Source organism: Pseudorasbora parva, chromosome 22, assembly GCF_024679245.1.
Source record: "Pseudorasbora parva isolate DD20220531a chromosome 22, ASM2467924v1, whole genome shotgun sequence".
NCBI lineage: Eukaryota > Metazoa > Chordata > Actinopteri > Cypriniformes > Gobionidae > Pseudorasbora > Pseudorasbora parva.
In genome coordinates this window covers 973,678-1,000,278 of record NC_090193.1, presented here as the reverse complement: position 1 = coordinate 1,000,278, position 26,601 = coordinate 973,678, and the positions used below count along the sequence as shown (strand labels likewise).

At 39.6% G+C, this 26,601-nt stretch overlaps 2 protein-coding genes across 2 annotated transcripts; one reads left to right on the top strand and one right to left on the bottom strand.

The window, feature by feature from the left end:
* On the top strand, nucleotides 1–18,522 carry tsen2 (TSEN2 tRNA splicing endonuclease subunit). The gene is made up of 11 exons (XM_067431059.1): nucleotides 1–245; nucleotides 316–382; nucleotides 3,483–3,522; nucleotides 4,490–4,964; nucleotides 7,114–7,188; nucleotides 8,863–8,913; nucleotides 8,997–9,135; nucleotides 12,606–12,642; nucleotides 17,294–17,405; nucleotides 17,919–18,008; nucleotides 18,101–18,522. Exons 1-11 carry the CDS (start codon nucleotides 66–68, stop codon nucleotides 18,158–18,160), a joined length of 1,326 nt encoding a protein of 441 aa, XP_067287160.1. The 5' UTR covers nucleotides 1–65; the 3' UTR covers nucleotides 18,161–18,522.
* A 2,774-nt stretch (nucleotides 18,523–21,296) lies between these two features.
* Nucleotides 21,297–26,084, bottom strand: mkrn2os.2 (MKRN2 opposite strand, tandem duplicate 2). The gene is made up of 4 exons (XM_067431942.1): nucleotides 25,657–26,084; nucleotides 25,488–25,537; nucleotides 23,371–23,539; nucleotides 21,297–21,583 (listed from the first exon to the last, which is right to left on the bottom strand). The coding sequence occupies exons 1-4, from the start codon at nucleotides 25,857–25,859 to the stop codon at nucleotides 21,334–21,336; spliced, it is 672 nt and encodes a 223-aa protein (XP_067288043.1). The 5' UTR covers nucleotides 25,860–26,084; the 3' UTR covers nucleotides 21,297–21,333.
* Between the last annotated feature and the right edge of the window lie 517 nt (nucleotides 26,085–26,601).

The window sequence follows — 26,601 nt, the reverse complement described above, 5'->3', positions numbered from 1 at the left end:
GAGCACGGTCGGACGGTGTTTACTGTGACACACACCGCGCTGAGCGGACTCTCGGCCGGTTCTTCATGACGGACGCCGTGTTTATCGCACCGAAGCGGCGAGCGAGGGTTTACGAGCCGCCCGGAGCTCCACTGCCCGTGTCTCTGAGCCCACAGGATGAGGAGCTCACCGTACACACCGCACAACTCATCAGCCATCAAGTCATAGTGCCAGATCCTGCACACACACACTCACTGTATGAGAGGGTGAGTCACGCACACACACACACACACAAACACACGTGGCCGCTGTAAACCTCTGTTGTTGTTCCTGAAGGGTTACTTTGGGAAAGGAGTGTTCTCGAGGTCCAGACCTGAGCACCTGATCTCTCAGCAGTGGAAGTGTAGGTATTGACTGACAGCATTTATCATCACTGTGCCTGAAGCATTCAATCACGTCTCTTTTTTAACTTTTAAAATGATTAATGAGTCATTTTCTCACCCTCATGATGTTACAAAGCCAAAAGACTTTCATTCATTCATCTTCGAAATCCCAATGAGGATATTTATTAATGAATTAAGTCACTTTAGATGATGAACAGATTTAATTTAGGCTTTTATTCACATATAAATATTGATAAGCAAACTTTTTATTTGTTTCCAGTTAATACGTTTACTGCCAAGACAACATTGTAGATTGTAGGCACAGTATGTAAGATTTTAGGATTTAAAATATCCAGAAGCCATTAAAACAGTGTTCAATATTTTGTTGACCCGATTATCCCAAATGTAAATGTTTAAATCCAGAGAAATCAGTGATTTTAACCACGACACGGTGTGTGTGTGTGTGTGTGAGAGAGTGTGTGAGTGTGAGTGTCCTATCAGTGACATCATCACTTGCGGTCCCCTCCGGTGTTATTGTGTAGTAACCATGGAAACACTATCGCCGCTTTAATATCTGATGTGTTATTGTGTAGTAACCATGGCAACACTATCGCCGCTTTAATATCTGATGTGTTATTGTGTAGTAACCATGGCAACACTATCGCCGCTTTAATATCTGATGTGTTATTGTGTAGTAACCATGGCAACACTATCGCCGCTTTAATATCTGATGTGTTATTGTGTAGTAACCATGGCAACACTATCGCCGCTTTAATATCTGATGTGTTTATTAGACACTGTTTGGATCATTGATGGACAGAAACTAATGATTGTTCTCCAGCTCTACACAGTTAGTCTTCTTGTTTAAATCTGCTGTTGTTGATTTACCGCTCAGAGTGCCGTGTTTTACCGCCTAATATGATCTCGCTCACTGCAGTGTGAACAAGCGGCTCATAGTAGCGTTATAACATCACTTTAACACACTCACATGTGCGTAATATGATTAAACGGCACTGTTACACACACACACACACACACACACACACACATGAGTGGAAGAAGCGAAAGCGTTTGCGGCAGAATAAAAGCTCCGCCCACTCAAGAGTCAAGACACGCCTTCATTTTGAATAGGCAACCTCTTGTGGAGAAAAACTACAGTGTGCCTTTAAGTTTTTTAACTAATATATGTATATATTATTTTAGTTAACAATTAGAGCTGTCAAAGTTATCACGTTAGTAACGCGTTAACGCAAAATCATTTTAACGGCACTACATTTATTAACGCGCGTTAACGCAGCATGCATTTTCTGTTTGATCCATGGGCTACATAGTTGGAAAAAATGAGAGCAGTCAAAGACGCAAAGGATGCAGCAGCAAACATTAATATGGAAAGGGTTGACATTAACATTACTATTCTAAACCAAAAGTGAAGTTTTTGCCAACAAGCTACCATATTTTCTGTTTAACTTTTATTAGACTCCAGGTCTATAAGAAAGAAGAGTGCGTTTTTTCACTGAGCACATTCTCTGCAGTCCGAGCGCGATGCACTGCTAGCTCACTCTCGCTCATATCTGAGGTAAATCATTAACACCATCACCGCTTACACAGTAGGCTACATGTGTTATATTGAACTAAATACATTACATTCCGCTACAAACGAATACGTAGGTTAGTTTTCTGAACAAGAGCGCTCCCGAGTCCGTCTTCTTTACAATGTCCAAGTGAATTGCGGCACATACAAAATACCGGCAGTTCAACAGGGAATGCGGATCTCTTAAAGGGGCCGCACTATGTTCCTACTCGTGGAACATGGACCTCCTCCAGGCATGGTGTGGTTTTGGTGCGCTCACTGGTCTGCATTACCATTTTTTCATACGAACTGTGACCTGCTCTGAATTAAACTGCCAGTGTAAAAGCTCCCTTTATATTTTTAAAATGAGAGAAATCACTGCTTATTCTTAATTTTTAAGTTTAGGTTTATGAGACATGAACAATTTCCTTGAAAAACATCTCTGACCTTTGATACGTCTAGTCTTCATGCTGTATTGATTTTTATTGTGTAAGTATGGTTTCACTAATAATAAATGTACATTTGCATAAAGCATGCATATTTGACCAAACCCATGTTGATTAGAGTATTAAAAACTTAATTTAAACTTAGTTTAAGATAAAAAATGTGTGATTAAATTGCGATTAATCGCGAGTTAACACATGGCAATCATGTGATTAATCGCGAGTTAACTCATGGCAATCATGCGATTAATTGCGAGTTTACTCAAGGCAATCATGCGATTAATCGCGAGTTAACTCATGGCAGTCATGCGATTAATCGCGAGTTAACTCAAGGCAATCATGTGATTAATCGCGGGTTAACTCACGGCGATCATGCGATTAATCGTGGGTTAACTCGCGGCAATCATGCGATTAATCACGGGTTAACTCGCGGCTATCATGCGATTAATCGCGGGTTAACTCGCGCCAATCATGCGATTAATCGTGGGGTAACTCGCGGCAATCATGCGATTAATCGCGGGTTAACTCGCGGCAATCATGCGATTAATCGCGAGCTAACTCGCGCCAATCATGCGATTAATCGCGGGTTAACTCGCGGCAATCATGCGATTAATCGCGGGTTAACTCGCGGCAATCATGTGATTAATCGCGGGTTAACTCGCGGCTATCATGCGATTAATCGCGGGTTAACTCGCGGCAATCATGCGATTAATCGCGAGCTAACTCGCGCCAATCATGCGATTAATCGCGAGCTAACTCGCGCCAAACATGCGATCAATCGTGAGCTAACTGACGGCAATCATGCAATCAATCGCGAGTTAACTCACGGCAACCACGCGATTAATCGCGGGTTAACTCACGGCTATCATGCGATTAATCGCGGGTTAACTCGCGGCAATCATGCGATTAATCGCGAGTTAACTCACACAATCGTGATTAATCACGATTAAATATTTTAATCGATTGTCAGCCCTATTAACAATAGTTTAGAACGTCATGATGGTGAGTAAATGACAGTGGGCGAGATAACCCGTTAATCAACCATGTGCATCTACACTTTTTATTTGACCATGACTTGTTCATTTGACTTGATTGTTGTTTTTTCAGACATTGGAGAGCGATGTCTACCCGTCATCTCCTCGTCAGAGTAAGTGATCTCGCACATCTTTCGAGAGCACCTGATGTGCCAGAGATTTTTTATCGTAATCATTTGTGATATCACCACCATCCGCTCGAACAACTTAATGGAAATGCACCTAATTCACATTTGTATTTTTTCATTTTTTGCGACATTTGGAAAGATTCGCTTCACGTCTTAATGGAAACCCAGCTAATAAGTGCTCCTCTGCTGCCACCTACTGATTATAGTGGTAGTTCAGGGGGTTTTTTTTACCACGAAGTGTTAGTTTTCCTACATCTTTAAACTTTAAGTTTATATTACATGTTGGTTTATTGGAAATTTAGCAGTGAAGCTCTGAGCTTGAATTGAGATGCAGATAAAATGAACTTTTATTAACAACAACAGTAATGTGCAAAAACCTAAAAGGAGCCCTTTACTTGTTTAATTCAGTCTCAATTAGTAGCAACTCTACATAAATGTGCGCTATTATTAGACACATACAGTATCTGTGTTTGTGTGGAGAACGCTCTTACTGTCATACAGGCGCCGGCGCGATCACTGCATTTAACTTAAAATACTCTATCGTTTTGGTCATACAGATAAGAGTCATGCAAACTGTAAAGGGCCTGCGTTTATTTCTGTAAATTCACAATAACAACAAATTGATTTTGATTTTGTAAAATAAAGAAAACAATCAGGATGTGCTTTCTTTGGTCTCGATGTACTTGAGAATGTCACAAAAATAAACCAAAAATGTTTTCGTGACACATTCCTATTCAGTGCGTTTGTCAGTGCGTGGCGAGCTTTATGTGTGCGCTTGAACTACATTCAATTGAGGAGCAGTAGGTTCTCGGACTAAATATAAAATATCTAAAACTGTGTCTGAAGATGAACAGAGGTCTTAAGAGTGTCAAACGACATTAGGGTAAGTCATTATTGACAGAATTTTTATTTTTGGGTGAACTAACCCTTCAATGGTGTTTGATTCTACCAGATACCAGAAACGGCTGGGCTGGGCGCGGGCGGCTCTCAGGATGCAAGGATTGGAGGATGAGTCTGTCAATCAGGCATTGCAGATACTCACAAAACCAGTGGAGTTTGATATCAAGGAGGAACATAGCCAAGAACGAAGGAAATCTCTGGCCAAAAGCGCTGGCGGCTCATTGGTGGACCAATCAGTGGATGATGTGGCATGTGAGGCAGATTTAAATCTGGATAAATCCCGTCGTCAAGGAGACCCAGTTTATGACCCTCTGGCTGAACTCTATCCTGGAGAACCTGAGCGGTTCTCAAAACCCAATGTGAAGTGCAGAAGACACGATGACTGGATCGCTCACTGTGGCTGTAGACCTGATGAAAACCAGCGGCTGAGTCCAGAGCGGATTATGCCCAGCCCAGACCCATCAGAACCGTATGAGTATGTTCTGGTGGAGCTTTCTGAAGATGATGAAGATGGTGGATCTACAGAGGTAACTATTAAACGAGATTTGTTAAAAAATAACTCACAATCCATACATGCAAGAACGAAGACCAATTTCAGGTCATAATGCTAATGTTTAAACCGTTAGTTCACCCAAAAATGAAGATTCTGTCATGAATGACTCTCCCTCATGTCACTCCACACCCGTCAGACCTTCGTTCATCTTCAGAACACAGATGAAGATATTTTAGTGTAAAGCTGAGAAAGGCTTCAGATAGGCCTCCATTGGCATTCAGTCCATTCCCACTCACAAGACCCATAAAGGCCCTAAACACATCGACACACAGCCCATCTCACTACAGCGGCTGGACAATCACTTTACAATGCGGCGAGAATAGTTACTGTGCACAAAAATCAAAATAATGACTTTATCCGGCGGATCTGCGTCATATTCTCACGCATGCGTCGAGTTCACGTCAATAGCTTGGTGGATAAAGTCGTTATTTCGATTTTTGTACGCACAAAAACTATTCTCGTCGCATCCGAAGATGAACGGAGGTCTTACGGGTGTCCAACGACAGGAGGGGGAGTAATTAATGACATAATGTTCATTTTTAGGTGAACTAACCCTTTAACGCTAATGTGTGATCTGATGTTGAGTGTGTCCCTCTCTTTACAAAAACACACTAGAGCACACACACACACACACACACACACTTATCTAGTTGGTTAGTGTGTGAGCATGATCACTGTGTGATTTACACTATCAAAATACATTTATAATGTCCTCAATATTCAAGATAAGTGGCAATATACGTCTGTATGTCTTATATGTATATCATTTAATAGTTAATATACAGTTATTTTTTCTTTAAATATCAGCACGATTACAAATCTGGTATTGATTTTATACAACTGTTCAATAAACAAGAAGTTAATATTAAGTGACTTTCATTTTAGACACAATATTGGCTGTTTTTGATCCAGTTTGCCTACGTAAATAGTTTAAAACTAGCCAAAGCTAGTTGTGTCTCTGAGGCACACACAGTGGCGTTACATTACTGAATGAATCAGTCGAATGAATGATTAAATGGCTCACTCATTTAATCAGTCAGATGCTTCGTTCCTGAATGAATCAGCCATTTGAATAAAGGATTCAATGACTCACTCTTTAAGGCAGTCAAATGCTTAATTCCTGAATGAATCAGCCGTTTGAATGAATCGGTTAAATAAATGATTCAATGATTCACTCATTAAGACAGCCAAATGCTTCGTTCCTGAATGAATCGGTTAAATCAATGATTCACTCATTAAGACGGTCAGATGCTTAGTTTCTGAATAATTCAGCTGTTTGAGTGAATTAGTTAAATTAATGATTCAATGACTCGCTCATTAAGACGCTCAAATGCTTCATTCCTGAATCAATCAGCTGTTTGAATGAATCGGTTGAATCTCAATGACTCACTCATTAAAAGTGACTTACTGCCACCTACTGGTGGTTTTAAAGGAACACTCCAGCGTTTTTAGAAATAGGGCTTCTTCAACTTCTTTCCTTCATTTAGATGTGTGGGCAAATGCATTTTTGTCTCAGTGCATGCATTGTTTTAGTTTGGGGGGGTCGCTGCTAGCTTAGCTTAGCATAATGAATGGAATCCTATGTTGCCAGCTAGCATGTCCCGAGTAAAAGTGATCCCAAAAAAACACCTAATTACTTCTTGTGTCCTGCGTATTCACAACGAGTACACATAGCGAAGCAGATTAAGACTAGGCGATTTAGGCAGATATTGATTTGGGATTTTTTTGGGATCACTTTTACTCGGGACATGCTAGCTGGCAACATAGGATTCCATTCATTATGCTAAGCTAAGCTAGCGGCGACCCCCCCAAACTAAAACAATGCATGCACTGAGACAACAAATGCATTTGCCCACATATCTAAATGTAGGAGAGAAGTTGAAGAAGCCCTATTTCTAAAAACGCTGGAGTGTTCCTTTAAGAGCACATCTAAAGTATTTTTTCTTTTATTAAAATAATGTCAAATATTAATATTCAACGTCAAACAAAAATCTATTTAAACTTCATCTATAAAATCCGGGCAAATGTTGAGCCCCTGTATGGAAATGTGCAGGCCAACCAGTGAGGGAAAGTGGCTTTGTTGATGTGTTTCTGCATTAATAAAGGACTCTGTCCTGATTCAGGATCAGCTGGGCAGGATGGTGTGCAGAATAAACCCGTTCCCCATGATGGAGTACCTGCAGCTGAGTTATGAAGAGGTAGGTGCCTTCAAGAAGCCCTGTCCGTCAACATAAGGGATATTTCTGCAGTTTCCCCATCACTGTGATCTCGGTGTGAGTTATGGAGTGTGTTATTGCTACAGCTGGATGTAGTCGAGCCAATCCAAACAGCAAACTGAAGCCCTGAATGTCCTATCTACTCCATTCTCCCTTCCTCCGAATCTTACGTGTTAATCCAACCTCCCTCAACAACAGCTTACCGAAACTACCGCTCCCTCTCGTTAATGCGATCACATCCCATCATTCTGCGCTTAACTACACCCTAGAGTCCAAGCAAACAGTCGAGCGGAGGAGTGTGTGATGTTGTATAATTGATGATCCATCATATGCCGGCTGTATGCTTTACCTTTGCCTGACGCTCCCCTGAGCAATAAAGGATAATATCGTCGGCTTGAACCGAAGCCGGTGTGATTTAGGAGACTTCCTAACATAACCTTGTTTATCAACCAAGCAAATCAGTTGCAGAATAATTCATCTCCTAACCAGAGATGTATAAAGTACTACAGACCCAGGCTTGAGTAAAACTACAAGTGCTCTATCAAAAAAAGTGACTTGAGTAGAAGCTGAAGTCCTCTTTAAGCGCCACATTAAAGGGTTAGTTCAGCCAAAAATGAAATGTCTGTCATTAACTCCTCTCCCTAATGTCGCTCCACACCCGTAAGACCTCCGTTCATCTTCACACACAGTTTAAGATATTTTATATTTAGTCCGAGAGCGTATGTAAGTGTATGCACACTATACTGTCCATGTCCAGAAAGGGAATAAAAACATCATCACAGTAGTCCATATGAGACATCAGTGGGTTAATTAGAGTCTCTTGAAGCATCCAAAATACATTTGGGTCCAAAAATAACAAAAACTACGACTTTATTCAGCATTGGCTTCTCTTCCGCGTTTGTGTTCAATCCTCAAATAAAGATTCAAACGGTTATGAATCAGTGAATCGACTCAATGATTCATAACTGTTTGAATCTTTATCTGAGGATTGAACACAAACGCGGAAGTAGTTTTTGTTATTTTTGGACCAAAATCTATAAGTGCAGCCGCACATTCAGCTCCGCAGGTCATAGAGGCGAGAAGAAACCGCTGAACCCAGGGACGGTCGATTCAAAATTATTATTCACAGCGCGAGGAAAGCTAAATAGAAGTAGGCTAATGATTCAGTGAATCGATTCATGATTCGGATCACGTGTCAAACTGCTGAAATCACGAGTCATTGGCGATCCGAATCATGAATCGATTCACTGATTCATAACCGTTTGAATCTTTATTTGAGGATTAAACACAAACGCGGAAGAGAAGCCAATGCTGAATAAAGTCGTAGTTTTTGTTATTTTTGGACCCAAATGTATTTTGGATGCTTCAAGAGACTCTAATTAACCCACTGATGTCTCATATGGACTACTGTGATGATGTTTTTATTCCCTTTCTGGACATGGACAGTATAGTGTGCATACACTTGCATACGCTCTCGGACTAAATATAAAATATCTTAAACTGTGTGTGAAGATGAGCGGAGGTCTTACGGGTGTGGAGCGACATTAGGGGGAGGAGTTAATGACAGACATTTCATTATTGGCTGAACTAACCCTTGAAGTAGTGAAGTAGTTCTACATATCGTCTCCTAACGAGATGCTCGTCTTTGTGTTTCAGGCTTTCTTTCTGGTCTATGCTCTTGGATGCTTGTCCGTTTATTGCAGCGGGGTGAGTTCTTGAGCTTTACGGTGTGTGTGTGTGTGTGTGTGTGTGTGTAGTTTCTGACTCCTGTCTGGTTGTGTTTACTACAGGAAGCCCTGTCCGTGGCTCAGGTTTGGGCGATGTTTTGCTCCCTGCAGCCCAACTTCTCCTCCTCCTACGCCGCCTATCACTACTTCCGCAGTAAAGGCTGGGTGCCGAAGTCCGGGATTAAATACGGAACGGATTTGAGTAAGAATATTCCTCACAAACTCTCAACTACAAACCTGGGGCCGTATGTAGGCCTGTAAAGCATAGATAGACCGTAAAAAATATGGATGACTCGACATCATCCGTTTCCGCTTGCCATATTTGAAGCTTTTAGGCGTCCTGCACGGCGCGGACATCTTGGGACCGAGTCTGCGCAGTAGCGATTTCGGGACCGGAGTTGCGCAGTAGAGCGCAGGAAGTAGAGCAGGAAGTACAGCTGCGATATCAAAAGCCCGCCCACACTCTCGCAGATGCAGAACAATTAATTATGTTGGTGTGAAATAAACAGTTATGGAAATGTAGAAATTAAAGCTAAAGCTCTAATCTGCTCCCAAAAATTCAAAAAAAAGTCTGTTAGTGCCTCAGTGACTTCACTCAGAGAAGCCGTCAGTCTCAGCTGTCAATCATGACGTCACACACCCGTTTTTAAAGCATCAGATAACTAACTAAAACTAAACTTATTTTAAAAACGAACACTTGAAATGAAATCGTGATGACAACTGCTTTCAGTGACATAAACTAACTTTGGGGGAACATTTTTGAAGTGTAATTTTATTATTTAGTTTGCCTTGCGTCCATTAGAAAACACAGAGGGGCGGCTATACTGGGACCGGCCACCGGGGGGCGATGGAGGCGCGAAAGCTTCAGTAAATGAGAGGGAGACTGCAGGCTTGCTGTAAAGCCGCTCGGAGTACAATTTTAGTCTTAAGTATGGAAAAATTCTAAGAATTAAATAACTGTACTCTTATGCTTAAGTATAATCAGGGGTGGAATTTGGGGGTTACAAGGGGGACAGCGCTCCAGTTGAGATTTTTTTTACCATAGTAACCATCTACCAACTGCCTAGCAACACCATAGCAACTGACTAGCAATACCCTAGCAAACACCCAGAACACCTTAGCAACTGCCTAGCAACACCATAGCAACCACCCAGAACACCTTAGCAACTGCCTAGCAATACCCTAGCAACCACCCAGAATACCTTAGCAATCACCCAAAACACCCTAACAACTACAAAGAACACCTTCGCAACGCCCTAGCAACCATACAAAATACCTTAGCAATCACCCAGAACACCCTAGTAATCACCCAGAACACCCTAGCAACTACAAAGAACACCTTAGCAACGCCCTAGCAACCATACAAAATACCTTAGCAATCACCCAGAACACCCTAGCAATCACCCAGAACACCCTAGCAACTACAAAGAACACCTTAGCAACGCCCTAGCAACCAGAATACAGAATACTTTAGCAACTGCCTAATAATGTTATTAATGCTGTTATTAATGCTGTTATTAAAGCTGATATTAATGCTGTTATTAATGCAGTTATTAAAGCAGTTATTAATGCTGTTATTAATGCTGTTATTAATGCAGTTATTAATGCAGTTATTAATGCAGTTATTAAAGCAGTTATTAATGCTGTTATTAATGCTGTTATTAATGCTGATATTAATGCTGTTATTAATGCAGTTATTAAAGCAGTTATTAATGCTGTTATTAATGCTGTTATTAATGCTGTTATTAATGCTGTTATTAATGCCGTTATTAATGCCGTTATTAATGCCGTTATTAATGCTGTTATTAATGCCGTTATTAATGCTGTTATTAATGCTGTTATTAATGCAGTTATTAATGCTGTTATTGATGCAGTTATTAATGCAGTTATTAATGCTGATAATAATGCTGTTATTAATGCAGTTATTAAAGCAATTATTAAAGCAGTTATTAATGCTGTTATTAATGCTGTTATTAATGCAGTTATTAAAGCAGTTATTAATGTTGTTATTGATGCTGTTATTAATGCTGTTATTAATGCAGTTATTAATGCAGTTATTAATGCAGTTATTAATGCAGTTATTAATGCAGTTATTAATGCTGTTATTTATGCAGTTATTAATGCTGTTATTAATGCTGTTATTAATGCAGTTATTAATGCTGTTATTAATACAGTAATTAATGCTGTTATTAATGCTGTTATTAAAGCAGTTATTTATGTTGTTATTAATACTGTTATTAATGCTGTTATTAATACAGTAATTAATGCTGTTATTAATGCAGTTATTAATGCAGTTATTAATGCAGTTATTAATGCAGTTATTAATGCAGTTATTAATGCTGTTATTAAAGCAGTTATTAATGCAGTTATTAATGCAGTTATTAATGCTGTTATTAATGCTGTTATTAATACTGTTATTAATGCAGTTATTAATGCAGTTATTAATGTTATTAATGCTGTTATTAATGCTGTTATTAATGCTGTTATTAATGCTGTTATTAAAGCCGTTATTAATGCTGTTATTAATGCAGTTATTAATGCTGTTATTAATGCCGTTATTAATGCCGTTATTAATGCTGTAATTAATGCTGTTATTAATGCTGTTATTAATACTATTATTGATGGAGTTATTGATGGAGTTATTGATGGAGTTATTAATGCTGTTATTAATACTGTTATTAATGCAGTTATTAATGCAGTTATTAATGCAGTTATTAATGCCGTTATCAATGCCGTTATCAATGCCGTTATCGATGCAGTTATCGATGCAGTTATCGATGGAGTTATTAATGCAGTTATTAATGCAGTTATTAATGCCGTTATCAATGCAGTTATCGATGCAGTTATTGATGCAGTTATTAATGCAGTTATCAATGCCGTTATCAATGCCGTTATCAATGCAGTTATCAATGCAGTTATTAATTCAGTTATTAATTCAGTTATTGATGCAGTTATTGATGGAGTTATTGATGGAGTTATCAATGCAGTTATTAATGCTGTTATCAATGCAGTTATTAATGCAGTTATTAATGCTGTTATCAATGCAGTTATTAATGCTGTTATCAATGCAGTTATCAATGCAGTTATCAATGCAGTTATTAATGCAGTTATCAATGCAGTTATTAATGCAGTTATTAATGCAGTTATTAATGCAGTTATTAATGCAGTTATTAAAGCTGTATTATTATTCTACATCAATGAGAATAATTTCATAAGAAGCCAAAGAATATCAAACTTTGCATGTCATGAAGCAGTGCACCGACTGAAGGCTGTAAGTGTAATGACAGCACATCCTAGCAACCGTAAAGCGCCACCCTAGCAACATCGCAACCAGCAGAAAATATAAGCTCTAATGTTCATGCTAGAACCCATTTTACTGCCTCTCATCGGTCCTTTCTGGCGTGTCCTCTAAAACATTCAGGCCTGACCCTGAATTAACCAGTCCAGCAGGTGAGAGAGATTTTCCGAGTAGTGTGTGTGACACTGGAGGCGGACAGGTGAATTATTCAGGTGTATTGAGCATAGCCTTCTCACACTCGAGCCCGTGGCGCCGCTGGAAGCTGACTCTTGGCTGTGAACTTCAGCGCTGACACACGACTCTTGTTTGCTTTCTCAGCTCTCAGATTCTCATTTGTTCTTCTAATGCTGATGCTTTATTTCTCTCTTTTCTAGTGCTCTACCGTAAAGGACCACCGTTTTATCACGCCAGGTTTGTTGGAATAGTTTGCTACGTAATCACTGCATTGATGCTGCGTCAAGATAAAGTCCAGTCCACTTGCAAATCAATAAATCATCATTAAACTGCATTCAGAACACAATTTATGCTGTTTCACGCTCTGAACATGTTAAAGGCATACTTCACTGCTTTCTCATATTAAACTGTTATTCCCTTAACTAAGCCGAGAACTTAAGTACTAAGCACTTCTGAGAGTACTTCGACTCGGCGCAGTAAAAAGTCCCGGCTGAAAAATCCTTCCTCACCGGGACTTTTTACTGCGCCGAGTCGAAGTACTCTCAGTACTCTCAGCACTACGAAGTGCTATTCTGCCTTACACTATAGTTCTCCTTTTTAAGCCGCATAAAAAAGCGCCACGTTTTATTTTATGTCATCATACTTGATTGTTCAGCTATTGGTGTAACTGTATTTAAATAGGGAACACGTGGAGGAGTTTGGTGGCTTCTAACTTGAACTCTGTTTGGTACCATAGTGAATGAACTGGTCTTCCCTAACCCATAGTGAATGAACTGGTCTTCCCTAACCCATAGTGAATGAACTGGTCTTCCCTAACCCATAGTGAATGAACTGGTCTTCCCTAACCCATAGTGAATGAACTGGTCTTCCCTAACCCATAGTGAATGAACTGGTCTTCCCTAACCCATAGTGAATGAACTGGTCTTCCCTAACCCATAGTGAATGAACTGGTCTTCCCTAACCCATAGTGAATGAACTGGTCTTCCCTAACCCATAGTGAATGAACTGGTCTTCCCTAACCCATAGTGAATGAACTGGTCTTCCCTAACCCATAGTGAATGAACTGGTCTTCCCTAACCCATAGTGAATGAACTGGTCTTCCCTAACCCATAGTGAATGAACTGGTCTTCCCTAACCCATAGTGAATGAACTGGGCTTCCCTAACCCATAGTGAATGAACTGGTCTTCCCTAACCCATAGTGAATGAACTGGTCTTCCCTAACCCATAGTGAATGAACTGGTCTTCCCTAACCCATAGTGAATGAACTGGGCTTCCCTAACCCATAGTGAATGAACTGGGCTTAGTGGGCTAAGCTTAATGCTATCAGATCGTCACCGCGCGTCAGAGAGATTAAGAGCACACACTCTGGGAGTCGAGGGAGGTGGGTTTCATGATAAACCACGATATAATGTACTGACAGTTAGTAATATCGTTTAAAAATTAATTATCATTAATACCTTCAGTGATTATCACGATTTTGAAAACTCGCGGTAAATCCTGTCCAGTCTGGTGCCGGCGCGCAGCACATAACGCTGTTTTCTGAATGATTTCTAAAGGACAGAAGGCAGTGACAGATCTGGGAGATTTTCCAGCCTTCTAAACTCAGAGGTGTGGCCTTATTTTGGCTTTTTCTAAAGTCCAATAACCGTGATAATATTGATAACCGTGATAATTTGAGTCACTATATCCGTGATAATATTGATAACCGTGATAATATTGATAACCGTGATAATTTGAGTCACTATATCCGTGATAATATTGATAACCGTGATAATATTGATAACCGTGATAATTTGAGTCACTATATCCGTGATAATATTGATAACCGTGATAATATTGATAACCGTGATAATATTGATAACCGTGATAATATTGATAACTGTGATAATTTGAGCCACTATAACCGTGATAATATTGATAACCGTGATAATATTGATAACCGTGATAATTTGAGGCACTATAACCGTGATAATATTGATAACCGTGATAATTTGAGTCACTATATCCGTGATAATATTGATAACCGTGATAATATTGATAACTGTGATAATTTGAGTCACTATAACCGTGATAATATTGATAACCGTGATAATTTGAGCCACTATAACCGTGATAATATTGATAACTGTGATAATTTGAGCCACTATAACCGTGATAATATTGATAACCGTGATAATATTGATAACCGTGATAATATTGATAACCGTGATAATTTGAGTCACTATAACCGTGATAATATTGATAACCGTGATAATATTGATAACCGTGATAATTTGGGTCACTATAACCGTGATAATATTGATAACCGTGATAATTTGGGTCACTATAACTGTGATAATATTGATAACCGTGATAATATTGATAACCGTGATAATTTGAGTCACTATAACCGTGATAATATTGATAACCGTGATAATTTGAGTCACTATAACCGTGATAATATTGATAACCGTGATAATTTGGGTCACTATAACCGTGATAATATTGATAACTGTGATAATATTGATAACCGTGATAATTTGGGTCACTATAACCGTGATAATATTGATAACTGTGATAATATTGATAACTGTGATAATATTGATAACTGTGATAATTTGAGCCACTATAACCGTGATAATATTGATAACCGTGATAATATTGATAACCGTGATAATATTGATAACCGTGATAATATTGATAACTGTGATAATTTGAGCCACTATAACCGTGATAATATTGATAACCGTGATAATATTGATAACCGTGATAATTTGAGTCACTATAACCGTGATAATATTGATAACTGTGATAATTTGAGCCACTATAACCGTGATAATATTGATAACCGTGATAATATTGATAACCGTGATAATATTGATAACTGTGATAATTTGAGCCACTATAACCGTGATAATATTGATAACCGTGATAATATTGATAACCGTGATAATATTGATAACCGTGATAATTTGAGTCACTATAACCGTGATAATATTGATAACCGTGATAATTTGGGTCACTATAACCGTGATAATATTGATAACTGTGATAATATTGATAACCGTGATAATTTGAGTCACTATATCCGTGATAATATTGATAACCGTGATAATATTGATAACTGTGATAATTTGAGTCACTATAACCGTGATAATATTGATAACCGTGATAATATTGATAACCGTGATAATATTGATAACCGTGATAATTTGAGTCACTATAACCGTGATAATATTGATAACCGTGATAATATTGATAACCGTGATAATTTGGGTCACTATAACCGTGATAATATTGATAACCGTGATAATTTGGGTCACTATAACTGTGATAATATTGATAACCGTGATAATATTGATAACCGTGATAATTTGAGTCACTATAACCGTGATAATATTGATAACCGTGATAATTTGAGCCACTATAACCGTGATAATATTGATAACCGTGATAATTTGGGTCACTATAACCGTGATAATATTGATAACTGTGATAATATTGATAACCGTGATAATTTGAGTCACTATATCCGTGATAATATTGATAACCGTGATAATATTGATAACTGTGATAATTTGAGTCACTATAACCGTGATAATATTGATAACCGTGATAATTTGGGTCACTATAACCGTGATAATATTGATAACCGTGATAATTTGGGTCACTATAACTGTGATAATATTGATAACCGTGATAATATTGATAACTGTGATAATATTGATAACCGTGATAATTTGAGTCACTATAACCGTGATAATATTGATAACCGTGATAATATTGATAACCGTGATAATTTGAGTCACTATAACTGTGATATTATTGATAACCGTGATAATTTGGGTCACTATAACTGTGATAATATTGATAACCGTGATAATATTGATAACCGTGATAATTTGAGTCACTATAACCGTGATAATATTGATAACTGTGATAATATTGATAACCGTGATAATTTGGGTCACTATAACCGTGATAATATTGATAACCGTGATAATATTGATAACCGTGATAATTTGGGTCACTATAACCGTGATAATATTGATAACCGTGATAATTTGAGCCACTATAACTGTGATAATATTGATAACTGTGATAATATTGATAACCGTGATAATTTGAGTCACTATAACCGTGATAATATTGATAACCGTGATAATATTGATAACCGTGATAATATTGATAACTGTGATAATATTGATAACCGTGATAATTTGAGTCACTATAACCGTGATAATATTGATAACTGTGATAATATTGATAACCGTGATAATTTGGGTCACTATAACCGTGATAATATTGATAACCGTGATAATATTGATAACTGTGATAATATTGATAACCGTGATAATTTGGGTCACTATAACCGTGATAATATTGATAACTGTGATAATTTGAGCCACTATAACCGTGGTAATATTGATAACCGTGATAATATTGATAACTGTGATAATATTGATAACTGTGATAATTTGAGCCACTATAACTGTGATAATATTGATAACCGTGATAATATTGATAACCGTGATAATTTGGGTCACTATAACCACGATGTGAAATTTCCATACCGTTTCATCCCTAGTGTCAACTCGTCTTAGTTAAATGAATAACATAGTTTAATATGAAAAAGCGATAAAAGTTTCCCGTTAAGAACTCGATAAAAACACCATAGTAACCATCTGACAACTACTAACTGCCTAGCAACACCATAGCAACCACCCAGAACACCCTAGCAACCACCCAGAACCCCTTAACAACCTAGCAATTCCCTAGCAACCACCCAGAACCCCTTAACAACCTAGCAATGCCCTAGCAACCCCCCAGAATAACTTTCACGTCAGCCTTAGATACTGCTTTTCTGTGTTGAGGTAACTTCAGTGATGAGGTTTGGTTGTGCTTCAGCTACTCCGTGGTGGTGGAGCGAGTGGATGAGAGCTTCAGAGGAGCTGCGCTGCGGCCCTTCAGCTGGAGGACTCTCGCCGCTCTCAGCAGAACCACCGGCAACGTCTCTAAGGTATGACATCAGAGATGATGAGGGCGGGGCCAGCTGTCACTCAAATGAGATCAGCCAATAGCAGACCACAGCCATCCAATCAATTCCCCACAGGCACGATCAAGCCCCGCCCACATTTGTTCTATTTCCTGAAGCGTTTGATTTGGTTCAAAAACCTCAGGTGACTTTACCTCAGCAGACTCTGATTGGATAACTGGCCTAACCCGCCGACCAATGGCATCTCAAGTGTTGGTTTGGTGGCTCTTAAATGGCAGAGTCAAAGTCTGAGATCAGAAAGATTTGGTTTAATTCCTCCAGAAGCTGTGTGTGTGTCTGTGTGTGTGTTTAGCTTGACGCTTTGAGATGACACTCATTTATGATGGGTGTGTGTGTGTGTGTGTGTTTAGCTTGATGCTTTGAGATGACACTCATTTATTGTGTGTGTGTGTGTGTGTGTGTGTGTGTGTGTGTGTGTGTGTGTGTGTGTGTGTGTGTGTGTGTGTGTGTGTGTGTGTGTGTGTGTGTTCTGTGCAGGAATTGATGCTCTGCTACGTCATCACTCCATCAGATCTGACCGAAGACGAGCTGTCCTCGCCCGAGTGTGTGAAGCGCTTCACCGTACAGGTACAGGAGGGCAAAGAGTGTGTGTGTGTGTGTGAGTGAGTGAGTGTCTGTCTCTCTCCAGAGCTGGATCTGATGCTCCTCATGTGTTGCAGGAGGTGTTGGTCAGCAGATGGGTCTCCTCCAGAGAGCGCACAGAGCAGGAGGACGCTTGAGCCAGGAGGCCTTTTTCCATTCCTTACTACTTTATTTTTCTTCAAAATATTATTATTATTTTTCTAATAATGTGCCGAGATTGTTTAAACATCATCCAGATGCAGTCAAAGAGTGTTTAACAATAAATCTGTGGAGAGAAGGCCAGTGGAGGTCAGTGTGTTTGATCACTCAAAGCTCTTCTACTGCTCGGACTGCCGTAACAGCGCTGCTGTTTATTATTCGTCATAATAACTCATCATAATTCACCAGCTGGAGTTATTCTACGGTTACCACACCTCAAATCATTGATCTGATGATGTATTTCTGACACATGAGAACCCACGCCGCCGTTGCTTGAGCCACTCATAGCAGAATAATGCAGTTATTAATGCAGTTATTAATGCAGTTATTAATGCAGTTATTAATGCTGTTATTAATGCTGTTATTAATGCAGTTATTAATGCAGTTATTAATGCTGTTATTAATGCATTTATTAATGCAGTTATTAATGCAGTTATTAATGTAGTTATTAATGCCGTTATTAATGCCGTTATTAATGCAGTTATTAATGCTGTTATTAATAGTTATTAATGCTGTTATTAATACAGTTATTAATGCTGTTATTAATACCATTATTAATGCTGTTATTAATAGTTATTAATGCTGTTATTAATACCGTTATTAATGCTGTTATTAATACCATTATTAATGCTGTTATTAATAGTTATTAATGCTGTTATTAATACCGTTATTAATGCTGATATTAATACCATTATTAATGCTGTTATTAATACCGTTATTAATCCTGTTATTAATACCATTATTAATGCTGTTATTAATACCATTATTAATGCTGTTATTAATAGTTATTAATGCTGTTATTAATACCATTATTAATGCAGTTATTAATGCTGTTATTAATGCAGTTATTAATGCTGTTATTCACAGAAATCATTTGGCGGAGGGATATGGAACTGTAATGCGGTCAGAACCTGCTGGAACTACTTTAGCCGAGCGTTTCCCTGAAAATAATGCTGTGTTCATGTGCTCTCTGACAATTCATAATTCCCACTTCAGAAGTCGTGATTACGAGTGCTTTGTTGGAATGAACATGAATCATGGAGGACAGCAGGTTTATTCTTGCCTATTTATTGGAAAAACCGTGTATGTAGTGTCGCATCCACTGACAACCTTATGAACATTTATGATGCTATTCAGATGGTTCGCTCTCTGCTGATTCAGTCAAATGCAGACTATATTCACTGTGTATAAAATACACTTTACAATACGCTTCATATGATTACTCACATATGTGACATACAAAATGTGCAGGGCTGGTGGTCCTCCAGGACAGGTTTGAGAACCACTGCTCTAAGGTGTGCAGTTATGCTATCACATGCTATCAGAATTAATGTGAATGAGTTTCCAAGGTACCACTGCCTTAGAGCGTTCGTCAGCCAATCAGATTCGAGCATATGGGACCGGTTTGGCCCGACGGTAGAGAAGCGGCTTACGTGTTTTCATAAATGTGATCAGAACATTCAAATTCTGACCGAAAGGCCCGTTCACACTAATGACGATAGCGGATTCCACACCACATCATAACCATAAAGACAATCGCATTCAGCTGATGAACGGGAAAAAATATTACAATACAGCCATATCAGAATCATTTGCAGAGCAGACATCACATAAACAGAACAATATTGTGCTCTGGTCAACCAAGCGTCATTCCCCCAGTCTCTCCTGAAGCCGATACTGAAGTGACTTAAACTGCAGTTCCTCGTCCGGCCACTAGAGCGGCTCCAGAAGCAGCAGAATCTCGTTGAGCTCATGTTAAAATGGCCAACTTTACAGCAGAAAAACACGTTTACAGTCTGAGACTAACGGTGGTTTTGGTCTCTACGGCTAATGTTGCCCTTCATGACGACTGTGAGGGGGGAATGTGTTTAAAACTCATTCGTTTACATTATATAAAGCCTTAAAGTTCTGCATAATTAAGGGCGTGGCCACTTTGAGTGACAGGTGGATTAGCCATTTATCCGCCGTCTATAGTCATCGCGTCACCTAAGCTCCGCCCACATCCCGCCGCTTTGGCCATTTTCTGTTATCTGGGAGTGACGCACGATGCAATACAAAAAATTTTTGAGGTGGACAAAATACACAACTTACTTACTTGAGTAAAAGTAAAAGTAGTATTTACTTATTATAGTTGTATAAATGCACATTATGCCATCATGGTTTAAGCCAGTCAGTGACGCTCCATCTGACACACTAGCAGACGACTAACTTAAACTCATTTAAATACTTGTAGAAAAGTTACAAAGCTGCTGTCACTTTAAGGCCGAATGCACGGATCCAATACACTGATACACATCTGATATTCTCACACTGTTCACCTTCACTGAAGACAGAATCAACTTTGTTTATGTGAATCCTCCACTAAATGAGCATTTGGACATCCGTCTTCTTCCATTTTGCTCTAAACTATAAATCAGTGTTTAATAAATGCTGTGAAATCATTGAACTTCACGAGACTCTACAAGAGTGATTCCTGAAAGGCTTTCTGCAAAAACCCAAACACCTTTTAAAGAAGAAAAAAATCATCACTGACTTTCAAAGCTGCGACAGAAACGACTTTCCACTTCGAGGACCTTGATAGAAATGTAGTGGAGTAAAAAGGACGATATTTGTCTTTCAGATGGAGTGAAGTTAAAGTCAGAAGATTACAGAAAGAATAATACTCCAGTAAAGCACAGAGACTCAAACAGTGAACTTCAGTACAGGACTCGAGGAAATGAACTGAGCGACGGTCCACATGGTTTCAACTGAAGTGTCCAAACCGTGTCAGCTCCTCACTGAAGCTCAGATTAATAGGCACCTTTAGGCATTCACTCAAATTCCACCTTGATACAAGATAGGATTAAGCCGCAGGATATGGTGCTTCCCTGCAAACAAAATGCTTTTCTATGAATTCTTAAAACAAGAAGTATTTACTAGACAAGCAAAAGTAATTGTCTTGTTTTGGGGAAAAATAACTCAAAATGAAGAGAGTTTTTGCTTAATAATTTATCTTATTTTACTATTATTACTTTTGCTTGTCTAGTAAATACTTCCTGTTTTAAGAATCTTTAGATGGACTAGAAACAAGACAAAAATACTGAGTAAGAAGAGTATTTTTTGCAGTGAGGGCTCAGATGTTCTTGCTGTCCTCCTGACTCGGACTGTCCTGTGAGTTTCTGCGTGGGCTGTTGACGATGTAGAAGTGATTTTGGGAGATCTCGCGGCACAGCATCATATATTTGGATGCTCTCCGGATGCGCGGAAGCACGAAGCTCTGAGTAAACTGGACTTTGCTCAGCGCGGGCTTGGACTGCGCGGCCAGAACACAGTTGATGAAGGTCAGTGTGTAGCTGTAGCAGTTGTGCGTTTCCTCATTAAAGCTGGAAGATAAAGAACAGGCTGATTACAGACACACACCACACTAAGAGCAGAAAGTTACTTTGAAAAGTAATGCATTACAATATTGTGTTACTCCCTTAAAGCTCCTCTGTGTGATATTTCCCCCCATCTAGCGGTGTAAAGCTATATGACCATCCAGTGAATATTAGCTTCTGTTCCTCTCAATTCCAATTTCATTTTAACTCCTACGGTGGCCGATTTAGTCCAAGATTAACATGGCAATCCCCCTCTTCACATTCGGCACGGTGCCATCGAGTGTTAAAACGTGAAAGGCGAAGCTTGAATTTACGGGTGTGTCCCTCTTTGGCTACTGTACTTTCAAGATGGAGGAGCAACATGGCGACCGGCAGTGGAACCCCTCACCCGTATGTGTTTTCAGTGGCATATTATAAACTTACGAGAATACTTTATTACTCAAAAGAAGTAAATATACATTAATGAGCACATATATTTTTGAAAGGACTAAGTGTTTTTAGCTAAGAATAAACTAAAAAAGTTACACAGTGTAGCTTTAAAAAGTAATTAATTGTGTTACTTAGTTACTTTTTAAAGGTGTCATGAACTGGCTTTTTTATACTGTTGTCTGAGGTCAGCTAATGACGGTGTGGTTTTTACATTCAAAAAATCATAACTGATCAGTAATAGGCTATTTTCTGCACTGGTTTTGAGTCTCTCCTGAACGCTGGGTTCTGATGGGCGTGTCACTGGAGACTTTGAAGTAAACGCCCACGGCTAGGATTGGATAAGATTAGCATATTTAATGAGCTTCAGCTCCGATGTCAGTTCATATGAGGGAGAGAGTGAGGGAAAAGCGGCACCAGAATGATTCTCTCACAGGGCTCGCTAAACGTTTTTATCAAACAAACACAATTATTTATCTCTCATCCACCCGCAATTGATTGGAATATTATTTTTGTATTTCTCACAAGTTTCGGAGAGTTTTTTTCGAGTATGGCTCGGCTTGACGTTAATAGAGCGGAAGGTCCTTGTATGGGCCGTACGGGCTCTTCTCCCGGTAGGGTGTGTGTGCGTGACTAGAGCGAGAGAGGAAACGCACGCCCATACACACTCTCAGCTGCAGATCCAGTGGTCCGTGAACACTTCTGTCGTTATAGTCCGCGCCGCGCTCCACTTTATTCCTCTGGGTGACGTCGAGCGACTTCAACGCTTCAGCACAGCATTCCGGGAAGGCAGCGCTGCATTTGAACCGATTTGAACGCAGAAATGACGGGAAGCTTCACAACATCGCTTCAGTCGCGTCTCAAAGTGGATCTCCACGGTCACTGCTGTCAGGACTTCACCAAATCATACCAAAGAAGTGTGTTTCTGACGGAGCGGTCCCAGCGATAAAGGTTCGGTCCTGCTTTGGAAGCAGCCGGTGAGTTAAACTGCTTCAGATGTCTGTGCTGTCGGCTATCGTCGCGTGAGTAAACATCAGTAAACGACACGATCGCGCGCTTCGTCAGTCAAATGCGCTAACGGACTCCATTGCTGTTCTCTGTATAACGTTACACTAGTCTGTACCTTTGGTTTACTTTTTTCACCTGGGCTGGGCTTGTTTTTTTATTTAACACAAAAGTTCTGTTTTTGAGCAAATGTAAAGACCCTTTCACACCTAAAGTAGATCATAATCAGGTAACACTCACTTCACCGATAAAAACACAAAATCTAAAGTCTTTTTTTGCATATGGTTTAACTTAAAGGTCAGCAGCAAGACATCGGTCAATGTGTGTGTGTGTGTGTGAGAGTTTGCGAGTGCGAGTGTCACCTTTGCCACAGAGGGTCCCACATCTGATTGGAGGAGAACTTCTCCAGATACGGATCCCATTGGCTCATCAGGCTGAACATGTCGGGCTGGACCAGCGGGACACAGATGCATCGCTCCCATCCCTCGTGCTCTCGCTGCACTCCGGCCTTGGTGTAGTTGTAGACTACTCCTGCATTACAAACAGGGCAGTGGGCAACATTTATTCACATATAATTCCACCACAAGTTTTGGGGAATTGCTTCCTTTGAATCTGTACAATCTCATTATTTTTTATAACTAAATAAAATGCAGTTTAAAAATGTAGCTGCAAGCAGAGATGTAAGGGCCCAAGCCCCAGCGCAATCGCCACCCGGAGGCTTTAGAAAAACAGAGCACGTTGGGCAAAATGCCTTTAAAGGGTTAGTTCAGCCATTAATGAGCCTGTGATGTTTATCTGCTGACCCCAGGGCATCAACATGTAGGTGTGTGTGTTTCTTCAAGAGAACACTAATGAAGATTTTTAACTCAACCGTTGCTGTGTGTCGGTCATATAATGATGTGAATGGGGAACAACTCTAGGAGAGCAAAAAAAAAACATGCTTAGGCAACACACACACACACACCCTGCTGCTCGTGACGACATACTGATGTCTGAAGACACGAACCGATCGGTTTCTGTGAGAAACACAACAGTATTTATATAATTTTTTTACCTTATATACTGACGAGTCTCATCAAGTTTTCCCATCGGCTGTAACTTCCTGATGAGGTCAAATGGACGCGATCATAGAAATATACCATGTAGATCCTCATTCAACCGATCTGCGCAGGCACTAATGAGGAATCTATATATATATATATCTATGATCGCGCCGGTTTGACCTCACCAGACGGCAGTAATAGCGGATGGGAACACTAGATGAGATTCGTCTGATATGAGGTAAAAATAACACATACTGTTGTGTTTCTGGCAGAAACCGATCGGTTCGTGTCTTAAGACATCAGTGTGTCGTCACGAGCAGCAGGGTGTGTGTGTGTGTGTTGCCTAAGCATGTGTTTGTTTTGCTCTCATAGAATTGTTCCCCATTCACATCATTATATGACCGACACACAGCAACGGTTGAGTTAAAATCTTCATTTGTGTTCTACTGAAGAAACAAACACACCTACATGTTGGATGCCCTGGGGTCAGCAGATAAACACCACAGGCTCAGTTTTGGGTGAACTAACATTTTAAGTATATAAAAATAGGAGAACATCCCTCAGTTGTATTTGGCACACTTCCTGTTACCAGCAGGTGGTGCTATGAGTAACTGAATATCAAATGTGAAGTTTGGGGCAGATCGGACATTGGCCCTGTCCCAAATGGCACACTTCATGTGCACTTTCGGTCTTTTGGACTTACAATGGCCGCTGCGTGCACGTGTCCGTTAAGTCCATGAGACCGCAGGGTGTCCCATTTGTCATTTTAGGTCTCAGAAGGCGTGAGCGCCCCCTTAGCGGCCATTTTGCGTCCTCGATACGCACTTGCCGAGCCCACACTGGTGCGAGCTGCACAGAGGACTTCTTCCCGGCAGTCAAAGCGGCATTACGCCGTTAAAGTGCGGACTCAGAGGAAGACCGTGAGGGTTTAGGGTGCCATTCGGGACAGGGCCTTTGTATGCCTGAGTTACAACGGCTTCCTGTGTCATGGCGAAACACAGACACACCCTCCAGCGAAAACTCAAGATCTTCACACTTTCACATCAGCAAGGCCTTTAGATTAGACTGACCAAATATGAATAAATCTCTAGGAGTTTGTTAAAGTACAACGTCTGGAAATGGCAAAAACTGCAAAAATGTTGGAAGGTGATATTCTAAATATAAAAAAGAAAAAGAAAAAATAATCTTGTTTTCTGTTTGAATTAAGATTATTTTTCTCACCCCATTGGCAGATTATTTATCTTATTTTTTTAGCAAAAACTCTCTTCATTTTGAGTTATTTTTCCCCAAAACAAGACAATTACTTTTGCTTGTCTAGTAAACACTAATTATTTTAAGAATTTTTAGATGTTTGGACTAGAAACAAGACAAAAATACTGAATAAGAAGAGCATTTTTTGCAGTGCTATAGGGCTGTTCTGTGTTAAAATGACATACCGTTGGTGTTGGTAATTCCTGTGTGTAGATCAGAGAGGCCATCAAAATCCCTGCAAAAAGCACAGCATCAGTCCAACGGTTCAGATCAATGTGGATATGAGGAGAGTGACGTTCTCTTATCAGAGCCACAGGAACTTCCATAAGTTCTAGAGCATTGTAATGGTCATACCTGAGCTCATTGTCTTCTGTTGATGCCACCAGAAAAGCACATGGGGCTTTGTGTCCGTTGGAGAAGGGGTTGGGAATGCTGACCGGAGCTTCTTCCAGCCGCTTCCCGCTGAAGCTAACGCCGCATTCAGGACACTGATCCGGGACGAAAAAACAAAAGATGTCCTTGTCACAGTGGTTGAATTTGATCACGCTCTTGTCCATTTGGAGAGATCTGCCAGACGCTGAATGGGACCAGACTGTGCTCTAATGCCAGAGTCCCGAGTCCGGCTGCTGTGGTTCAGGTTCTGGTTCAGGATCTGGTTGCAGCTGACGCCATTTAACCTGTGGAACAATGGTGTCAGTTTCATGGCTACTTCATTAATGTTCATCAGCGCTCACGTGAGGACAGGCTTCAGTGTCGCCGTGTGCCTTTTGTCACAGACTGGCGATAAACAGATCCCTCTTTACACACACACAACACACAACACACAACACACACACACACACACACACACACCTGCTGCTCATGAAACATTCACTACAGGCTTCAGAGATATAACCCGTTCAGATGGAAAGGATCTCGCGCTGACCAGCTGAAGACGTTAGCTTTACCCATTAATAGACTCGCTACACTGTGAAAAATTATTTAACAAATAAGTTACCTGGTTGCCTTAATTTTAAGTACATTGAAAATTTGAGTTAATATAACAAACATTTTTGAGAATCGACAACCTTTATTCAAATATTATTAAAAGATTTTGAAAGCATATTGGGTAATAATAATGTGTTTTATTTGTGAAGATGCAGAGAAACACGCCAGATTGTGCTATTTTCATGATTCATCAAATTTTTGGTGGTTCTGATATAATAATATTTTGAGTTTCTATTTATTAAACCAATTTCTTTCATTCAAAATTTTAAGACAACCAGTTTACTTACCTTTTTAAGTTAAACCAACAATATT